Source organism: Balaenoptera acutorostrata, chromosome 6 (genome assembly GCF_949987535.1).
Source record: "Balaenoptera acutorostrata chromosome 6, mBalAcu1.1, whole genome shotgun sequence".
NCBI classification, from domain to species: Eukaryota; Metazoa; Chordata; class Mammalia; order Artiodactyla; family Balaenopteridae; genus Balaenoptera; species Balaenoptera acutorostrata.
In genome coordinates this window covers 68,243,115-68,259,807 of record NC_080069.1, presented here as the reverse complement: position 1 = coordinate 68,259,807, position 16,693 = coordinate 68,243,115, and the positions used below count along the sequence as shown (strand labels likewise).

Below are 16,693 nucleotides of genomic sequence, written 5' to 3'. Positions count from 1 at the left end.
CCTGCTTTGGGCCTGTTTCGGAGAATTTATTCCTGGTAGGCTCTCTGGAATTCCTTCTTCGGGGGTGTGTAATTTTGCATCTTTTAAAAGCATTTTCCATGACACCGCAATCCCTTAGGCCAAATGCTCACTAACCCGGAAGGTCCACAAACGGAAACCGCGAAAGGCCCTCCGGGCGACGGCACCAACGCCTCCGTGGCCCGAGGTCCGGTTGCGAGCTCAGCGGGCTCGTAGAGGGCGATCCCAGCCGGCCTCGCAGCCTGCAGGCCTAGGGCCGCCACCTCGGCCCAGCGGCGGGAAACCCCAGGAAGCTGGTTTCCGCGCGAAGGCAGCATTCGGGCGGGCGGGAAACGAGTTCGCGAAGCAGAAGGATCCCCAAGGCCTTTCCTGGGTGGCCGGCCCCACCAGGCCGCGTGGCTGGCGGTGTCTGGCTGAGCGCGGTGAAGCGAGTTCATTTCCTTACAGGCTTTCTCACAAATCTAGGCCGCGCCCGCGCGCACGCACACCGCTTTTCATGATCATACAAGTGCACGTCAGAGTTTCTCATCTTTGGTGTGTTTTTGAGACCACAGAACCGAATCGGCTAAGCCTGAGGAGTCGCTCGCGCTCTGGGTCGCGAAACCGAGACCAAGGGTGCAACCCATGTGGGCGGCCTTCTAACCGCCAGACACCCGAAGACTAGAGGGCGTGTCCAGGGCCCAGGTGCACGCTGAGGCGCAAGTAACGGCTCTCGGCGGCCCCGCCCCTCCGCCCCGCCCTCCCCGCACCCGCCCATTTTAGTTCTCTCAGGTCTATAGCCACTTCCCTGGTCGCTTCCTCTTTAAGGCGGAGCCCGGGGTAGATCTCGCGAGATCCGGGTTGGCGCCGTGACCTCCATGTGGGAGCTAGAGCTCTATAAGTAAACACTCCGCGCGGTGCAGACAAGGCTGTTTCCTATTTGTGAGGCGGGGGCTGCGAAAGCAGCCGCGCTTCCGACTGGTTCCGGTTTCCTTCCCTCCTCAGCTCTCTTAGGTGGGCTCGCGGTCTAGCATTCGCCGCCGCCTGTCGGGCCCGGCGTCTGGTCGGTCTTCCTCGCTTGTGCGCGCGCTCGCCCGCCGGCCGCGGAGAACCAGAGCAGCCGGAGAAGCGGCGCGGGCCGGGCGGGGCGCGGCGCCCGGAGCGCAGGGGGAGACAAAGCGAAGCCGGCCCCTTCTCCCGGCGCCGAGATGTGGATCCAGGTTCGCACCATCGACGGCTCCCAGACGCGCACCATTGAGGACGTGTCTCGGAAAGCCACAATTGAGGAGCTGCGCGAACGGGTGTGGGCGCTGTTCGACGTGCGGCCCGAGTGCCAGCGCCTCTTCTACCGGGGCAAACAGGTGAGGCGCGCCCACCGCACCCCTCTGGAAGCCCAGCAAGGGCAGCGGGGCGCCACGGGGATGCGTGGGCTGGGCGGGCCGGAGGGCTTGGTGCACCGCGCGCGCAGAGCGCACCTAGCTCCACTTCGGGTGGGCAACCCGCGAGGCTCAGAGTGCGGCCCTGGGCCCGCCTACAGGGCGCAGCGGGGTCCTGGTCGACCCTGTTGCAGGTGCGCTCGGCGGGGGCGCCCCGAGCGCCGAGACCTCATCGCCCTTACCAAGCGGGTCACCAGCCGCAGGCACAGCCCGCCAGAGCGCCTGGGTTCCCTCGCTTCCCGCGCTTGGTGGGGTCCGGGGCCCCTGGAGGGCGGGGAGGGCAGCGGGCTCTGGCGGCCATGCCGAAGCGCGGGTGGGGAGGGTCGGAGGCCCCCGCTCCCGGCCGCGCTGACCCGGCTCACGGCTCGTATCGCTTCCGTATCTCTGCCGGGCTCCGGGCTCCCAAATAGGAGGGGAAACATACATTGCTCCTTCTGGGGCATAAGACCCGAAGTCTGTCTCCTCACTGTGGAAGGGATTTGTATATACTGAAGATTCGAAGGGTTTACAGAACTTCTGGCCCTCGCTTCCCTCACCTCTTTTCCTATAATCAAATCTGTCGTGGGGCAGATTAGAGACCTGGGCTGAAGAAGCTGTTGATGTAACCCGGGACAGGTTTAAACTGCCAAGTGTTTGCCAAGGGGGTTGTTCGCAGAGTGAAAAGCAGTGTAAAAGATTCGTTTTGCTCTTATTTTTCACCTTCTAATAGACCCCTCACTCAGGCTTTTAACACAGCAATTGGAGCATAGCCAGCGGTACATACTTGAAGGCTGAAAGTGTTTTTTGGCGGTGAGAGTGTCTGTGGGCGTCGCTGGTAGTTGAACAGTTTAGCCTTGGTCTGGCCCATTGAAGAAGATTTTTCCTACTCACATGGCCTGTACCTAGAGACCCAGACCCATCCTATTTTATTGCCTTTTTCTTTTTTAAAAAACGTTAATCCACTAAAGAAGTTGGCATCCTCCAGTTGGTAGATCATAGTTTGGCTCCAATCCTGTGGTTTGAAATAAGTGTAACTCTCTTTCATTTGGTAGAAGTAGCCGTTTTCCTACAGCCAAAGGGTTTGAAAGGAATATTTTTCTCCCCTTCCTAGGCTTACCCTTTGAAAACTGCCCAGAAATTTCAGAGTAACAAGATTACACTCTGAGAAAGAGCCAGGGGTTTTTTTGTTTTCAAGTAAACGATAGCATCTTTGATATGTGTTAGTAGCCAGTTTTATATTGATCTTCTAGTGTTAGACTTGTAAAAATAGCTGTTCAATTTAGTTGTAAACTTTGCTTTAGAAATAAATGTATGTGTATTAAACACTATGTAGCTTTATATTGCTATGCCTCCAGTGGCTGACACCTTTTTATCTTTTGGTCAAAAGTGAAAAGCATGTAATCAAGTTTATTGAATTTTATTTTCTAGCTAGGAACAATAGTACATGAATTCCTGGGATACTTTGGTGACTTCACCAGAGATAGAAATGAAGCATGAAAATGTATTCCTGGGCGACACTCCTTACAGTCTAATTATCAAATACGATAAAAAGAAAATGTGCACCTGGCTGTCTTTAGGAAAAGGTAGGGATTGGGATAAATTCAAGGCAACAGGGTACATTTTCAGGAAACCAGGAGGCTATTCCAGGTTCAGGGAAAAACTTGAGGATAACAACATTATGTACCTCCTAGCCCAGGACAGTTGATAACTCCCTACTTTGATTTCACTATAGGGATAAACCAGTAGGAATTAGGAATGGACCTTGGGTGCTGTACTTAGTTGGAGACAGAAGGAAGACATCGCTGAAGCTGTGTTTGTTCCTTATGAGCTGACAGGTAGCCATGGCAGTGATTATTATCTCTATTCTCCTTTCCTCTTTGGTGTCTACAGTCCTTGGACAGGATAGTGTGTGTCCTACTGTTGGATTGGTGTCACAGGGCTGCCCTTATCCTGTAAAATGCCTTTGTGCTTATTAGAAAAAGTCCACCCCTTCCTCAAGATGCCTTACTGCCACATAGTGAAAAATGTCATAAATAAAATCAAATTTACAGTGTCCATGATGTAAATGGTCTCCCCCCTCCCCCCACCTTTGTATGTTAGGTCTGCCGCTTTTAATCCTTGGAAAACATCAGAATCACCTGTGGATATTTATTATAGATGCTCAGCTCACCCCAGAATTGCAAGTGGTTGAATTTAACAAGACCCCATGGGAGACTCTGATGAGCACCAGAGTTTGAAAATGAATGTTGAAGGATAGTCAGCCTCATACTAGTTTCTTACTGTTCAAAGTATGGTCCCTGGATCAGCAGGACCAACAGCATTAGCTTCACCTGGGAACCTCACACCAGACCTACTGAAGTAGAATCTGTATTTTAACAAGGTCCCCAGGTGGTCTGTATGCAAATGAAGCTTGAGAAGCTCTGTAATTATGTGATTCTCTCTACTTTAGAGAGTCAGAATGGAGAGCAGCAATTCAGGGCTGTAAGTTCCAGTTAAAGTAGGGTAACCTCATTTGGATATTCTTCTCTGGGAAGTTGAGTTTGCACCCTGGGGGTTGGGGGTTTTTTTTAAGGAAGAGTTATATTGGTGGATCTCTAAATCTTTTTGAGAATCCAGAGTTTTTCCTACTTCGAAAGGATTCTCTACCTTCTTCTCTTTCCTTCCCTGTACCACTGTAGGGACTCTTAGAATAGATTGTAGATGTGGGGCATGAACCAGAACTGAAGAAAAACTGAGTAGTTGCCTTTTGCCCCTGGACTCAGTTTTCACATGGAGTACAAAGTAAAAGTGTTTGCCTACTTAAAGGAGTGTGTGTGTGTGTGTGTGTGTGTGTGTGTGTGTGTGTGTGTGTGTTATAGTGTATATGCTGTGAAAGTGTAATGCCCTCCACCTGCATCCCTTATCATTAGCCCCTTGGGAATGACTTCTCTGCCTTCTCAGCCACTGCCAATTCGTGTTTGCTTCCTAGTTTTCCCTTGCATCACTGTTGCCGTTCTTACTGTTACCTGGAATTTCTTCCTTCAACCCAATTCAAGGAAAAAATTCTAGGACTAGTCCTGCCTCTCTAATATTGTAAATTCTGCAACCCCATCTTCTAGGATGGCAGTTATCAAACATTTTCTGCTGTGAGACATTGATGGACTATAGTTAAATGCATGAAACTCATAGGTGTTTGTAATTTCCAAATTACCCAGTCCTTTTCTCCCCCACTCAGCATACTTTAAGTGCAGGTAATTTTCAATCTATACTTTCATTAAATTTGGGAGAACTTTAGTACTTATTCTTATTTTTTTAGCTGTGCAGCTTGCAAGATCTTGGTTCCCTGACCAGGGATCAAACTTGCGCCCTCGGCAGTGAAAGCGCAAGGACCACTGGACCGCCAGGGTATTTCCAGTACTTTTAAAATAACATTCCAACAGTCTTCGCAACTCTTCACAATAGCCTAACTCTGTGGAACTTTCTGTGTGGTGAATAGTAATCACTGTTTCAGGAAAACTGGGAGGGTACCTATGAATTAGGAAGCCCTATATAATCTGGGTAAAAGTCGCTATCCTAGCAAGCGTGAGTAATTGAGGAAAAGTGGTTACTTGTTATTGTGGGCCTAATTTCTATTACAGGGCTTCATGTCTTCATATGCTTAGTGCTTCACTATGACTTAAGATACTACTTTTCCTTTCAAACCAAGTCTCACTTTAAGCAGCTTATATTTACTCTGATCACTTCCTAGAAACTAGTCAGAGGGGTTGGGTATAAGAATGCCCCCAAGGTCCCTCTCACTGACACCTCAAATTTCAGTGGAAAAGTGTTTATGGAAATACTTTGGATTTCCAATTATTTCATCACCTTAACAGCTATCTTCATTTTGGGGCATGCCCTACCACTTAATGTGCATGTTCTGTGCTGTTAGTTTTTTCCCTACTTTGAACATGACATTTTTTTGTAGTTGTCATAATGTGCAACAGCTGTATGTTTAATCAAAGTTGTGCTTTTTCAGTTGTTACAGAATTGGTGTGTTCTTACTTGGGGGTGGGGGGGAGGGAAGGGGATGCTGTTGGAGAAAGTCAAAATGAAGGTGTGAATGTGTAGTTTTTTGCTCCTTGAGGTTTTCCCAGGAGTTCTTGTTTTTTTAATCAGATAAACCATGATAACATCCTGTCCCTATAAGGGCTTATCTACTTACTGACTTGGAAGACTCCTTAGACTTATTTGAAATAAGCATGTTAACTAATCTGTGAGATAATGTCTCATTTAATTCCCCCACTGGAAAATTTGAATTTCTCAATCCCTTATTCTGTTTAACGGTGTGAACACTTGTAGTTTGCAGGATTGTGCCAAGTGTACTCTTGGACCACTTGAATTAAAGTTACCTTACCTAGTACATTAGTAAGTTTGTCATTCAAGGACAGATTCTCATTCTTTTCTCTTTGGTTGACTTCTCACATATGGCTTTATTGTGTTAGAGCTGTGAATGGTGACAGGTATTAACATACAAAGAGGGAAGAATGACTAGGGATTAAATTGGTAATGTTTTTGGGGAAATGGTAGTTCTGAACTTCAAGGAGTTTAGAGAAATGGCCAACTGACTTTCATAAAGAAACAAAATGGAGACTTAGTTTCCTAGGGCTTCTGTAACAAAGTACCAAACCCTAGGTGGGTTAAGACAACAAATTTATTGTCCAGCAGTTCTGGAAGCTGTAAGCCAGAACTCAGGTTGTCAGCAGGGCCATGCTATCTCTGGCTCTAAGGAAGAATCCTTCCTTGCTTCCTTTAGCTTCTTGATGTTTGCTAACAATCCTTGGTGTTCTTGGCTTGTAAATGTGTCACTCCAGTCACGTGGCTATTTTCTCCCCATGTGTCTGTCCAAATTTAAACTTTTCGTAAGGACACCAATCACAATGGATTAGGGCCCACCCTTATCATCTAGTTTTAACTTGATTACATCTGTAAAGATCCTATTTCCAAATAAGGTCGCATTCTGCATTACTTGGGATTAGGACTTCACCGTATTTGGGAGGGGTTGGGGGTGGGGCTGGTGGACGCCATTCAGTCCTTTATAGAGACCTTGCCAAAATATGGGTAAGTTGCAAGATGATTTATTCACTAGTCATCCTGGAATACTTTTCATAATACAACTTGATCACCTTTACAGAGAACTTTGAGCAAGTTGGAGTAGCATAAGCAAGAATTGTAATTATTCCTGCTTGAATTTTTTTTCCGCTTGATTTTTTAAAATTACACTTCAGAAAGATAAAATGGTTAAACGTCTTTATGAACACAAGGTCATAAAACAGTTCACTTTCAAAATTCACCTTTCTTGTAGATTCATTAAAATACACAAAACTTGTTGAAGTTTAGAGTTTTTCTGCCTAGGTGATGAGGTCACAGCAGCAGTGATACATTTTTGGTTTCAGTGGCTATCAGATTTCCCTATAGTTGATATAGAATGGTTCTTAAGAATTTATTGAGGTCCTGAGAAGGTGCTGTCATCAGAGGCCATAGGAATGGCTTCACAATCACTAAATTGCAGTGCTCTGTATTTTATTTTAATAATTTAGCTAGGACATTTGAGTAACTAAGGATGTAGAAAGATTGAGTCTTGAGAGAAGCATTTTAATCTTTTTCTATCCTTTTTTTCTAGTTAGAAAATGGATATACTTTATTTGATTATGATGTTGGACTGAATGATATAATTCAGCTGCTAGTTCGTCCAGACCCTGACCTTCCTAGCACATCTAAACAGACTGATGTACAGGCCAAACCCTGTTCTAAGAGTCCACCTAAAGTAAAGAAAACCCCAAGGGTGGGACCTTCCGGTCAGCCGTCTACATCAACTCATGATTTTCTTATTGATCCTGGCATTGGACTATACAAGGTATGTTGTCTTCCTCAGACTTCTGGTTAATTGTGGGAATATAGATATGTTCTCTTCAGGGTGTTGTGAACAAGAAAACATTGATTGCTGTTTGAGAGTAAAGATTGGGCTGTTAATGTTTTAACTTTTAAAAGTAATCTTGAAATACTAGTGAAAGATATATAGACAAATGTATAAAATGTATATGTACAGTGCAGAGAATAATAAAGCAAACACCTGTGTAATTCCACCAAGGTTAAGTAGTTCCTTTTTAAAGCCTCCTGTGTGCCCCTACCAGAACACATCTCCCTCTCCCTAAGAGGTAAACTACTTGTTCTCACTTGTATGGTCATTTTATTTTTCTTTAGTGTTACTACTTATGTATGTATCTCTAAACAATGTTTTGTTTTGCCTGTATTTGAACTTTTTCTTTTTTTGCATATAGATATTTTATGTTTCACTATTATGTTATTGCGTTTTATTAACATGCCACAATACATTTATCTAATCCATGATTAATAGGTATTTGGGCTGTTTCCAGTTTTAGCTGTTATAAACTGTGCTGTTTTGAACCAACTATGTGTATCCTGGTATACATGTTGAAGAATTTCTTCAGGAATTTTTACCTAGAAATAAAAGTGCTGGTGGAATTTCGATGCATATTTTATCTGTAGATCAGCTTGGGGAATTGACATCTTTACAATGTTGAGTCCTTCATTCACGAATGATAGATGTCTCCATTAATTTAGATCTTTGACATCTTTCTCAATTACTTTTCTGTTTACATATACTTTGACTTATTTCTAGCAGCTTTGTTTTTGATGCTGTTACAAATGGTTGCTTTTTTTTTTTTTTTTTTTTTTTTTTTTTTTTTTATTTATTTATTTATTTATTTTTGGCTGTGTTGGGTCTTCGTTTCTGTGCGAGGGCTTTCTCCAGTTGCGGCAAGTGGGGACCACTCTTCATCGCGGTGCGCGGGCCTCTCACCATCGCGGCCTCTCTTGTTGCGGAGCACAGGCTCCAGACGCGCAGGCTCAGTAATTGTGGCTCACGGGCCCAGTTGCTCCGCGGCATGTGGGATCTTCCCAGACCAGGGCTCGAACCCGCGTCCCCCGCATTAGCAGGCAGATTCTCAACCACTGCGCCACCAGGGAAGCCCACAAATGGTTGCCTTTTAAAGTCGCGATTTGTTTGGTATGTAGAAATGCAATTGATTTATTTATTGACCTTTGTTATCCAGCAACTTCTTCAAATTCTAGTAAATTTTGTAGGAATAATTGACAGTTTTGCTCCATCTTTTTCTATCCATATATTTTTTCTTAATTCTTACTGGTTGGGATAAACTGGGACCCAAACTTAATTTTTCAGAGCTTTTTCAAGGCTAAAAATTAAAGATTGGTAGACAAAATGAATTAAGAAAATGCAAATAGAGATCTATGGAAAAATGCAAACAGATCCATAAAAATGGAAAGAATCAAAACTGGCAAAGAGTTGTTGTATCAAAGTACCTGGCCTGGCTACACTGATGAATTGCTTTAAACCCACAAAGATATCTAAATTGACCCACAAATGTAAAAAAAGGAAAGCTTTCATTTGTTCTATAAATTTAGTGTAATACTGATAAAACATGATAAAAAGCACACTAGTATCACTACATATTGATGTAAAACCTAAGTTATGTTTTGCAAATAAAATTATAACTGTATATAAGAAGAACATACCTTGACTAATTGTGGTTTGTCAGGAAGTGGGATAGTTCATTGTTAAGAAATATTTTAATATTTCATATTAATAAACCAAAGAAAACAAATGATCTAATCTGTTTTCTGCATCTAAATAAAAATTTGAATTCATTTCTGATTTTTTTTAAAAATCCTTGGTAAGAGGAACAGATGGAATAGATGAATATTTTAAACCACACCCAGCATCATGCTTAATGGTGGGGAAAAGCCACAAACATTCCCATTAAAGACAGGAGCCAGACAAAGAAGCCCGTTAATGCTATTGTTTAACATCTTTCTAGAAGTGCTAGATAATACAGATAAGCAGAAAACAAAGTGTTGTAAATACTGGAGAAGGCAGTCTTTACTTAGAAATACCTGGAAAGCTGAGAAAATACCTTAGAGCATTATGAGCCATCAGCAGAGTGGCTGTTTACCAGTAGCTTTCCTTACTATGATCATTTAGTAAAAGAAAAAAGTATAGTAACAAAACAAAAGTCTGGGAATAAACTTACATGATATGCACAAAACTTACATAAATTAGTGCCTTATGTAGTGCTCACAGTTCAGATTGAATTGTTAATATTGAAAGCCCACTTGCCAAATTGTTGTCTACGTCACTCATTGATTTCATCACTCTTTCAGTTACCAAAACTTTCTACTTGATATTTTTTCATATTATTTAAAAAATAAACTTGTTAGTTTAGAACAGTTTCAGATTTACAGCATAATTGGGAAGGTACTACAGAGTTTCCATATATCCCACACCTGGTTTGCCCTGTTGACATCTTACATTAGTGTGTGGCAGGTTTGTTATAATTAATGAACCATATCTCCTTAGCTTGTACCTAATGTCTTTTATGTTCCAGAATCCCATCTATGACACCATATTACATTTACATTAGTATTATACTAAGATAGTTGTCACATCTCCTTAAGCTCCACTTGACTGTGGCAGTTTCTCAGACTTTGTATTTGATGATCTTGACAGTTTTGAGGAGTATTGGTCAGGTATTTTGTAAAATGCCATGTTAGGATTCATTTGTTTTCCTCATCATTAGACTGGATTTACATATTTTGGGAGGAAGAGCACAGAGGCGAAGTGCTATTTTCATCACATATCTAGGGCACTGTACTGTCGACATTCTATTTGGTGATTATAATTTAGGTTTTACATGAATAGTAACTTACTACTGTTGATGTGAACCATAATCACCCGGCCAAGGTGTAGTGTGTGTCACATTTCTTCACTGTCAGTTTATTTTCCCCCACCCCCCTTTACATACTGTATTTTTTTGAGATGAAGTCATTCTATGCAGCCCAAACTGCATATAGTCAGATTATCTACAAAAATTATTGGGAATTCTTTTATGCAGGAGACTTGTCTCTTCTCCATTTCTTCAGTCATTTATTGACATCAGTATGGATATTTTTTCTCCTGTGTCCCTTCCATATACCCCCATTATTTGGGGTTTCTTTGATTTTCGTTAAAGCGCTTTCTTTCTGGCACTGGCACTAGCCCTAGCGCTTTTCTTTCGGGCTCATCTTGTAAGTTTCCTGCCCCAGTCCTGCAGTCAACCATTTCTCCAAGGAGCCTTGGTTCCTGTAATTGGAGAATGGTATTGGAAACTAAGATCTGGGCTCTAGGTGCTCCTTGCTACTGGGGTGTTCTTGTTTTTAGGGCCCTCAGCTGACAGAGCAAGGAAATACATGTAGTATGTATAATAACTCCTGTATATCCATGTATCTATAAATATGTAACCATCTGTGTCCATATTAAGCTTACATTATTACATTTTTTTTTTTTTTTTAATGTGGGATCTTCCCGGACCAGGGCTCGAACCCGTGTCCCCTGCATTAGCAGGCAGATTCTTAACCACTGCGCCACCAGGGAAGCCCCACATTATTACATTTTAACTTTTAAGGGCAACAGTTTAGAAGCTGCTACTTTTGACTTGATTTGTTTTGGGCCATGTAGGTATGAATTTGTTTTCATAGGAGGACCAGCTTATGAATCTGCAGATCTGAGATTAATCAAGGTTAAGTAGTTAAGGTCGATTTAAATTCTCTGTTTAGCACACTTCTCAATACCCAGTTGTGTCCCCTCCCCCAAACTAATTCAGACAAACATCATGAGAAACTACTTCTCTTAGCAGATCTTTGCTTTTTATTTGCAGTGTTAGCACTTTGGCTGTCACCTATTTCTAGTACTTGGTTTTGTTTTGATTTTTAAACATCTCTTATATTTCATATTAATATATAGCATAGATGTTAAGGACTTGAGCTTTGTTGTCAGACTTGGTTTCAAATTTCAATTCAGCCACTTTCTGAGTTTGACAAATTTGGCAAGTAAGTACATTGTCTCCCTTTCCTCATTTAGAGATACACTTGGAACCTGGCATGTAAACTCTCAAAAGGCTACTGTTATTTGTAAAGTAATATGTTTAGTCAAAGCTGCACTTAACCTTCCTCTTTAGTTGAAGAGGCTAACACAAACTTACTTGCTTTTTTGGATGAACCTCGGTAATTGTCATAGATATTTGAAATTTTGACTAGTGACTTTTTCATATAGAAGGGCTTATTTCTGGATAATCCATTCATTGAATATTTAGATATTTCGTGTATATTTGTACTAGGTACTAGAAATGAGGGGTAAACAGATGATATTGCCCTCTGCCTTCATAATTATATTAGATATTCTTTTGGGCTAGCCTGAAAATGCTCAGAAGCTTCTACTTTTGACTTATTTTGAGTTTGCTTTGAATTTTGTCTTTTCCTTAGAGCGAGTCTCTGAATAGTGGGTATATCAGACTTTCATTAAATTGTGTCTGAATCATTTAAAAATTGGGAGGTTTTTTTTTTCCTCTTCATGAATTCTTGCCTATGTAATTTTTGCTTTATAAAGATTTTTCTTTATGGATGAGCAAACAGATTTGGAGGCTTTCCCTTCCTTTTGCCTAAGAATATTTTTGGACCTCATGATAAGCAGGCACAAAAAGTGGATTTTCAAAGTAGTGTACTCAAAACAGACATAGTAAACATTTAAACTTTAAGATGAAATTTTAATCTGAAGTTGTTATCCAATATCAGTCTTGTTTTGCCCTATTTGATAACTTTGAGTGATATTTGGTCAATTTCAGTCAGATAGCTTTTCACATGTTGTAAAAAACCAGATATCACTATCATGTTTAGAAAGTGTGGAAGATTGTGCAGAGGCTGGGTCCGTCCATTCCCATTGTACAACACATTGAACCACACTCTAGGAAGCAATTTATTTTCTGAAACCAGGTGGACCTCTGATGCCTAAATTGGTTTTAATTCTGGTTTTTAGATGTGGAAGCTTTGTATGACTCACATCAGATCTTACTGTTGAAATGACTCATTCTGGCTTAAATAATAACTGTTTAGCATGATGATAGTAAGCTTTTAGGGTTTAGCTAAGTGTGTGGCACTGTTAAAACTTTTTACATGTCTATGCTTATTGTAGCAAATAAAGAGGAAAATTATCAGTAATTACTAAGTAAAAATCATGGATTTCTTATATTTCCTGTCTTTTGTCTATAGTGCAGTGCTGCTTTATTTAACCTTGTTGATCATGAAATGTAATAGACAACAAATAAGAGTAGAACTTAACAAGATATTATGAAGTCAGTGTCCATAAATACCACTCAAATTAAGAAATAGAACAGCAGTACGCCAGGAGCTTCTCATGTGCCCCTCTTTATTAAACTCCCTCCTCCCTAGTTGTAACTACTACACAAACTTCTATGGTAGTCATTTCTTTACTTTTTATTAGCTTTAACCTTTTATTTATTTATTTATTTTTTAAAATAAATTTATTTATTTATTTTTGCCTGTGTTGAGTCTTTGTTTCTGTGCGAGGGCTTTCTCTAGTTGCCGCGAGCGGGGGCCTCTCTTCATCGCGGTGCGTGGGCCTCTCACTGTCGCAGCCTCTCTTGTTGCGGAGCACAGGCTCCAGATGTGCAGGCTCAGTAGTTGTGGCTCACGGGCCTAGTTGCTCCGCGGCATGTGGGATCTTCCCAGACCAGGGCTCGAACCCGTTTCCCCTGCATTGGCAGGCAGATTCTCAACCACTGCGCCACCATGGAAGCCCACTTTAACCTTTTATTACACTTAACCTCTAATAACCTTTAACCTATGTATGCATCCCTAATTTTCCTCTTTCTGAACTTTATATAAATGGAACCATATTGTGTTTTGATTTGTAACTCTGAAGAAACACGGTATAATGAGAGAATCATGTTCAGACTTAGAGAAACCTTTATCAACTTAGCTCCCATTTCTAGCTGTGTATCTTCTGAGGGCAAGTGTATTTAACTTCTGAACCTAATTGGAAAATAAGAATGACGTTGCATTGTAATTTTTAAAGGAGGTAACGTATATAACGTTAAATGGCTAATGTATTTACTAAATAAGCATGGTATGGTAATAAGACCATACCATGAGTTTTAATAAGTTCTAACATAGGACATATGTTGATACTTAGTGGAAGGAGAGTTATTTCATTTGTTCCTACTATATGCTTGCTAGGTTGGCACATCATACAGATTTGTCACCTAATCTCAATATTACTGCAAAGTATGTTACTTTATAAAAGAAGCTGAGGCTGGGACAGGTTAAGTAACTTGTTCAAGGTTACATCTAGTAAGTGATAAGCAAGGGCTTAAACACACAAGCTCTGCAGATAAACCTCAGTTTTCCACAGAACATACAAAGTGCTACAGCTAGCTATGGTAATTTCTCAAGTATTTGCTCTTGGTACTGTTTTATTTTTTAATGATTTTTCCTTGCCTCCCATACTTGGGGTTTTTTTGTTTGTTTGAGTTTTTATCAAATACTTGGACATGAAAGACTCTTCTCTAAATGTGGCTACGGGCATATCTTGGAGATAATACGGGTTTGGCTCCAGACGACCGCAAAAAAGAATATCGCAGTAAAGAAGTCAAACAAGTTTTTTGTTTTCCAGTGCATACAAAAATTACATTTACACTATACTATAGCCTATTAAGTGTACAACAGCATAATTTCTTTTAAAAATGTACATACCTTACTTTTAAAATGCTTTATTTAAAAATAACCGTCTAAGCCTTCAGCAAGTCGTGATCTTTTTGCTGGTGGAGGGTCTTGCGTCTGTGTTGATGGCCACTGGCTGATCAGGGTGGTGGTGGCTGTGGCAGTTTCTTAAATCAGACAGCAACTTTGTCAACTTTGTCACATAGATTGACTCTTCCTTTCACAAACAACTTTGTCACATAGATTGACTCTTCCTTTCACAGACAAGTTTTCTGTAGCATACAAGGCTGTTGCATAGCATTTTACTCACAGTAGAACGTCTTTCAAAATTGGAGTTGAGTCCTCTCAAACCCCGCCACTGCTTTATCAACTAAGTTTATATAGTATTCTAAATCCTTTGCTGTTTCAACAATCTTTGCAGCATCTTCAGCAGGAGTAGCTTCCATCTCAAGAAACTACTTTCTTTGCTCATCCATAAGAAGCAACTCCTTATCCATTCAAGTTTTACCATGAAATTACAGCAATTCACCAACATCTTCAGGATCCACTTCTAATTCTAGTTCTCTTGCTATTTCCATCACATTGAAGTCCTGAACCCCTCAAAGTCATCCATGAGGGTTGGAATCAATGTATTCTAAATCCTATTAATGTTGATATTTTGACCTCTTCCCATGAATCACAAATGTCCTAATGGCATCGAGAATGGTCAGTTCTTTCCAGAATGTTTTCAATCAACTTTGCTGAGATCCATCAGAGGAATCACTATGGTAGCTATAGCCTTACAAAATGTATAGTAATGAATAGTAGCAAAAACATAAGCTTTAAGGTCAAGGTGTCTTCAAATCCTAGTTTTACATTTTATTAACTTTCATTTGGAGCAAGTTAACTTGTCAGAGCCTTTGTTTCCTTACCCTGTAAAATATGATTTATTAATTATTAAGGTTAGTTAGACAAGCCTAACTAAAGGAGCCTTGCATAATACCTGGTATATGGGTATTAACTTTAGTACATACTCACCCGCACCCCTACCCCATGTGATACCATCTGTCAGAATCCTCTTGGATAACTTAAGTGGTCTTAGACCCTCAGGAAGAGCTAGCTTGATTAGGTAATGATCTTGTATTAGTAATGTCTTTTTTTTTTTTTTTTTTCTTTTTAAAGACTTTTTAAAAAGTTGAAGGGATGTCTCTTGGTTGTTGCTCCTGAAAGGGCTTTGACCTTTAGACCAATTCCCTCAGCTTTTTTAGGACAGGATTTTTTTTTTTTTTTTTAAACGCGATTCCTTAGGTAACTCTAAATTTCTCTGGTACACCTGTCTTCTAATACCCTGTTTTCCTTTTGTTAGATTGTATGGTTTAGTTCTGGATCATCCACTAGAGTTGACTACATACATTTTGCATCTTTATAGCTCTGTTCTCTTTATATTTTCTTTGTTCTTCGAGGTACTAAAATAATGCATTTGCTAGTGACTTGCTGTTGGTGGAACTTATCTCCATTTTGTATAGGTAGGTTCACTAGATTCTTTCCTTTGTACATGTGCGTAAGTCCCTCGTTTTCGAGTTTTATTTTCTGTTTAATACTGTGTTTTCTGGTTGGACTGACTGTAAATTATCTGTAGGATTCTGAAGAAATTAATGGAACAAATTAATATCACAGTCATAATACTTCAAAGTTCTGGCTTTTTGTTAGTGACATTCTTAATGAATGACATGCCAGAATGACTCTTGGGTACACAAGAATTATATTTTAAAGGTCTAATATAGATATGGGTAAGGAATAGTTAAAGAAAATACCTATTTCATTGAAGAATATTGGGAGGAAAGTTAATTTTCATATCAGTAAATAACAGATTTGACAGTATAATCCAAAAAGAATAGTTTCATTCTAATCTTTGAAATTACTTTAAACATGAATATCTGCAAATATTAACTATGATAACCCTCAAAATAACTTGAGTTATATTAATGTTTTTGAAGCAGTAGATGAAATTACGCTTCATTAACTAATTTTAAACTTTTTTTTAGGTAAATGAATTGGTGGATGCCAGAGATGTTGCCCTTGGTGCTTGGTTTGAAGCACGTATACATAGTGTTACTAGAGCTTCTGATGGACACTCACGTGGCAAAACTCCACTGAAGAATGGCAGTTCTTATAAAAGGACTAATGGAAATATAAATCATAATTCCAAAGAGAACACAAATAAATTGGACCATGTACCCTCTACGTCTAATTCAGACTCTGTTGCTGCTGATGAAGACGTTATTTATCGTATCGAGTATGATGAGTAAGTGCTCATGCTATTGAGGACTTCATTCATGTTTTTGTTTGTAGCAGCAAAATCTTTCATCTCAAGATTGTTTTCAAATAATAGTCTTTCAGAAGAAATCATCTAGGGGTCATGTTCAGTCTAGTACCATTTGTTTTTATTTTTGTTTGTTTAGTGGTTGTAATATAATAAGAGCTCCTCAACATTTAGCATCTGGCTCCTAAGTGGTTTGTTGTTTTGGGTATCCTAATACCTGGCTTAATTCAACATGTAAGGGTTTCTCTTTGTCTGGTCCTCTATTAGGGTTTTTGCTATGTATTTTAATAATATTTTTAATAATATTCTAGAAAGTATATAATAGTGTGTAATGTAATAACATTCATTCATTTATTTATTTATTTTGGCCATG

General features: G+C 40.4%; 1 protein-coding gene across 1 annotated transcript in view; it reads left to right on the top strand.

The window, feature by feature from the left end:
• The first annotated feature begins 845 nt into the window (after window positions 1-845).
• The window catches only part of UHRF2 (ubiquitin like with PHD and ring finger domains 2), a 77,698-nt gene continuing 61,850 nt past the window's right edge, over window positions 846-16,693 (top strand). Inside the window, exons 1-3 of the mRNA XM_007186002.2 lie at window positions 846-1,358; window positions 7,051-7,284; window positions 16,043-16,302. Of these exons, the coding sequence (XP_007186064.1) occupies window positions 1,206-1,358; window positions 7,051-7,284; window positions 16,043-16,302 (647 nt within the window). The 5' untranslated portion in view covers window positions 846-1,205. The remainder of the gene's footprint in view (window positions 1,359-7,050; window positions 7,285-16,042; window positions 16,303-16,693) is intronic.